Here is a 4,435-nt window from a genome sequence, read left to right as displayed (position 1 = left end):
ATGGCTTCTCTTATGTTCTTATGTGACACAGAGTGTTGGACTGGATGGGCCACTGGCCTGATCCAACAGGGCTTCTCTTATGTTCTTCTGTGACACAGAATGTTGGACTGGATGGGCCATTGGCCTGATCCAGCAGGGCTTCTCTTATGTTCTTCTGTGACCCAGAGTGTTGGACTGGATGGGCCACTGGCCTGATCCAGCAGGCTTCTCTTATGTTCTTCTGTGACCCAGAGTGTTAGACTGGATGGGCCATTGGCCTGATCCAACAGGGCTTCTCTTATGTGACACAGAGTGTTGGAGTGGATGGGCCACTGGCCTTATCCAACATGGCTTCTCTTACGTTCTTCTGTGACACAGAGTGTTGGATTGGATGGGCCTCTGCCTTATCCAACATGGCTTCTCTTATGTTCTTATGTTCTCTGAGCCTCCAGCCTATCCTCCTCCCACCGGGGGAAAGTTCTCACCAGTCCAAGGCCAGCAGACTAGAGCACCAGATGAGAAAGGCTTAATTTTGGGCTCCCACCCCGCTGTCTCCGTATCCTCTCTACTGTGTGGAGGCGTGCCTGGCTTCCCAAGGTAACCGCCTCCGGCTGAAGGGCTCTCGAGGCAGCCGGCCTTTGTTGGCAAGGCACTACCAGGGGACTCAGGCATCTGGTGGCATAATAGGCAGTTATTAATAGCCCAGGGGGTGGGAGGCGCCGTGTCTGGCTCCTTAGACACCTCTCTTGCTTTGCCGCACGACAAGCCCGGGCGGGAGGGGGGGGGGAGTGATGAAGACCGGGCGGGGGGGGGACGTTTTGGAGGAGGACTTGCAGGCTCAGACAGGCTTCGTGTCCTGAAAACAGGTCTCCTGCCCGACCAAGGCCACAGGAGAGGCAGCGGCGTGGTTGCCAACCTCCAGCTGTGGCCTGGAGATCTCCTGGAATTGGAACTGATCTACAAACTAGCAATCAGTCCCCCTGGTTATCTGCAAGGATGGAGCTGCCTCAGAGCCAATTTGGTGTAGTGGTGAAGTGCGCAGACTCTTATCTGGGAGAGCCGGGTTTGATTCCCCCACTCCTCCCCTTGCAGCCGCTGGAATGGCCTTGGGTCAGCCAGAGCTCTGACAGAGGTTGTCCTTGAAAGGGCAGCTGCTGTAAGAGCTCAGCCCCACCCACCTCACAGGGTGTCTGTTGTGGGTGGCGGGGAGGTAAAGGAAATTGTGAGTGCTCTGAGATTCAGAGAGAAGGGTGGGATATAAATCCAATATCATCTTCAAGAGAGCCAGTTTGGTGTCGTGGTTAAGTGCGCGGACTCTTATCTGGAGAACCGGGTTTGATTCCCCACTCCTCTACTTGCAGCTGCCTTGGGTCTGCCATAGCTGTCTCAGGAGTTGTCCTTGAAAGGGCAGCTGCTGTGAGAGCCCTCTCAGCCCCACTCACCTCACAGGGTGTCCGTTGTGGGGGAGAAGAGATGGGAGATTGTAAGCCACTCTGAGTCTCTGATTCAGAGAGAAGGGTGGGCTTTAAATCTGCAATTCTTCTTCTTCTTCTTCTTCTCTTTTAAGACTGCCCAGTTGATTGAAGTTAAGACAAGCTAAGATCCTCTGATGGAGGGCTGACTCTTGGAAACTGATATCCCCGAATCATAGTCTCTAAGGGGGCTCCTAGAGGTCCCAAGGGAGAGCGTCGAGTTGCTCTTAAGATACAGTACTTAAGGTAGCCTTTCCTTGCTTGAAGAATTCTCTGTGCCCTTGCTGAGTGGAAATATGGTAGAAAGGGTCCTCCTATTGTGGGGGAGGGGGAGGGGAATGCAGTGGAGCTCCTGCAAGGACCCAGATGGTATATGTTTAGCGCTACGGACTAGGATCCAAGGGAAGGGAATTCCCCACTTCCCTTGAAACTCACGGGCCAACCGTGCTCTTTGAGTCTCACCTACCTCATAGATGCCCCCTTGAGCACCTTGGGGGAAGGACAGGATAAAAATGCCTCAGGGAGGCTTCTGCCCTGATGGAAGAGATATGTGATGGGGATTTTGAGTTTATGGCAAGGGGTGGGATGGTGGCTCAGTGGTAGAGCATCTGCTTGGTAAGCAGAAAGTCCCAGGTTCAACCCCTGGCATCTCCAACTCAAAAGGGTTTAGGCAAGTAGGCATGAAAAACCTCCGCTTGAGACCCTGGAGAGCCGTGAATGGGGCTGTGGCTCTGTGGTAGAGCATCTGCTTGGTAAGCAGAAGGTCCCAGGTTCAATCCCCGGCATCTCCAACTCAAAGGGGTCCAGGCAAAGAGGCGTGAAAAACCTCCGCTGAAGACCCTGGAGAGCCGCTGCCAATCTGAGTAGACAAGACTGACTTTGATGGACCGAGGAGGGTCTGATTCAGCAGAAGGCAGCTTCATATGTTCAATACTGTAATGGGACAGGACCATGTCCAACCATTCTCTTACCTGAGTCTTTACCTGTTGAATTTCCTTTTTCTCCCTCGTGGGTACAGGTGGCTGAGACTGGCAAGTATTTGTCTATTAGAGAAATGGCGGGGAAGTGTTTACTGCCTATCTAATTCTCATCCTATGATTTTGCTCACCCTCCACCAGAGGAGAGGGTTCACGTGTCCAAATATTGAGAGACCTCTCAGGCAATATGGCAATTGAGAAGGGAGGTCGTCCCCGGCCAATCACTTTCTGGCTGACTCTCTCCTCTTCTCTCCTCAGGGCCTGGGTGGGGACGGCGTGTGTCAGTACCATGGAAAAACTCTTCCTGCCTCTCTTGATGCTTGGCACCATGGCGAAAGCGCAGCACTGCCCCGGCCGTTGCATCTGCCAGAACATCTCCCCCGACGCTGACCATGCTGTGCGCCAAGACGGGCCTCCTCTTCGTCCCGCCCTCCATCGACCGGCGCACGGTGGAGCTGCGCCTGACCGACAACTTCATCACCATCATCCGCCGCAAGGACTTCTCCAACATGACCAACCTGGTGCACCTCACCCTCTCGCGCAACACCATCAGCCAGATCCTGCCCTTCGCCTTCTCCGACCTGCGTGCCTTACGAGCCCTGCACATGAACAGCAACCGTTTGGCGGTCCTCAAAAGCGAGCACTTCAGAGGACTCAGTAACCTCCGGCACCTCATCCTCGGGAACAACCAGATCAGCCACATCGAGTCTTCCTCCTTCAACGAGTTCCTCGCCACCGTAGAAGACCTGGATCTCTCCTACAACAACCTGGAGACACTGCCCTGGGAGGCCATCGGCCAGATGGTGAGCCTGAACACGCTGACGCTGGACCACAACCTCATCGACCACATCGCCGAGGGCACCTTCTCCCAACTCCACAAGCTGGTGAGGCTGGACATGACATCCAACCGGCTGCAGAAGCTGCCCCCGGACAACCTCTTTTTGAGGGCTCAAGTCCTGGCCAACGCTCGGGGGACCCACCCGTCCACCTTGACCATCAGTTTTGGCGGCAACCCGCTGCACTGCAACTGCGAGCTACTCTGGCTCCGGCGGCTCACGAGGGAAGACGACTTGGAGACGTGCGCCTCCCCAGAGCACTTGATGGACAAGTACTTCTGGTCAATCCCCGAGGAAGAGTTCATCTGTGAGCCGCCCCTCATCACCCGCCAGTACTCCTCCAAAGCCTTCATCATGGAAGGCCAAGGGGTGAGCCTCAAGTGTAAAGCCCGTGGGCGACCCGGAGCCCTCCATCCACTGGATCGCCCCCGACGGCAAGCTGATCCACAACACCACCCGCACGACGGCCTACGACAACGGCACGCTGGAGGTCCTGATCACCACCTTAAAGGACAACGGCATCTTCACCTGCATCGCCTCCAACGCCGCCGGGGAGGCCACGGCCCCCCGTGGAGATCTACATCGTGCCTTTGCCGCTGCTCATCAACAACACCGGCCACATGAAGGAGCCCGACCCCGGCTCGTCGGACATCACCACCTCCACCAAATCTGGCGCCAACGACACGAAGAACCACCTGGACAAGAAGATCGTCGCAGCCGATCTGACGTCCACCTCGGTGGTCATCCCACTGGCCCTCTGAGCGGCACATCCCCGGCATCCGTATGTACCAGATCCAGTATAACAGCAGCCTGGATGACTCCCTGGTTTACAGGTGAGGAGAGAGGGAGGAAATTTGCACTACAGCCAGTGGTGGGATTCTTGCAGGAGCTCCTTTGCGTATTAGGCCACACGCCCCTGATGTAGCCAGTCCCTCCAAGAGCTTACAAGGCTCTTTTTCGTAAGCTCTTGGAGGATTGGCTACTACAGGGGTGTGTGGCCTAATATGCAAAGGAGCTCCTGCTAGAATTCCACCCCCCGACCACAGATAAGGCATTCAGGCTGGGTGTCTGGTGTGCATTAGTGCTCTTCACCCACACCCATATGTGTGGGTGAAGGATGTCAACAGTGGCTGGGAATGTTTTGTGTGCGGGTACCAACAGTTGACTGGCA

The 4,435-nt window shown here is 55.5% G+C and overlaps 1 protein-coding gene across 1 annotated transcript; it reads left to right on the top strand.

Moving 5' to 3' along the window:
- The first annotated feature begins 2,686 nt into the window (after positions 1 to 2,686).
- LOC132586026 (leucine-rich repeat and fibronectin type III domain-containing protein 1-like) lies at positions 2,687 to 4,101 on the top strand. The gene is given in 5 exon segments (XM_060257944.1): positions 2,687 to 2,807; positions 2,809 to 3,654; positions 3,656 to 3,829; positions 3,831 to 4,010; positions 4,012 to 4,101. Coding segments are annotated over 5 exon segments (1,380 nt in total). The 5' UTR covers positions 2,687 to 2,717.
- Positions 4,102 to 4,435: the final 334 nt, after the last annotated feature.

Source organism: Heteronotia binoei, chromosome 17 (assembly GCF_032191835.1).
Source record: "Heteronotia binoei isolate CCM8104 ecotype False Entrance Well chromosome 17, APGP_CSIRO_Hbin_v1, whole genome shotgun sequence".
In the NCBI taxonomy this organism is placed as follows: domain Eukaryota; kingdom Metazoa; phylum Chordata; class Lepidosauria; order Squamata; family Gekkonidae; genus Heteronotia; species Heteronotia binoei.
The sequence above is the reverse complement of the archived record's forward strand: the minus strand, read 5'-3'. Positions and strand labels throughout refer to the sequence as shown.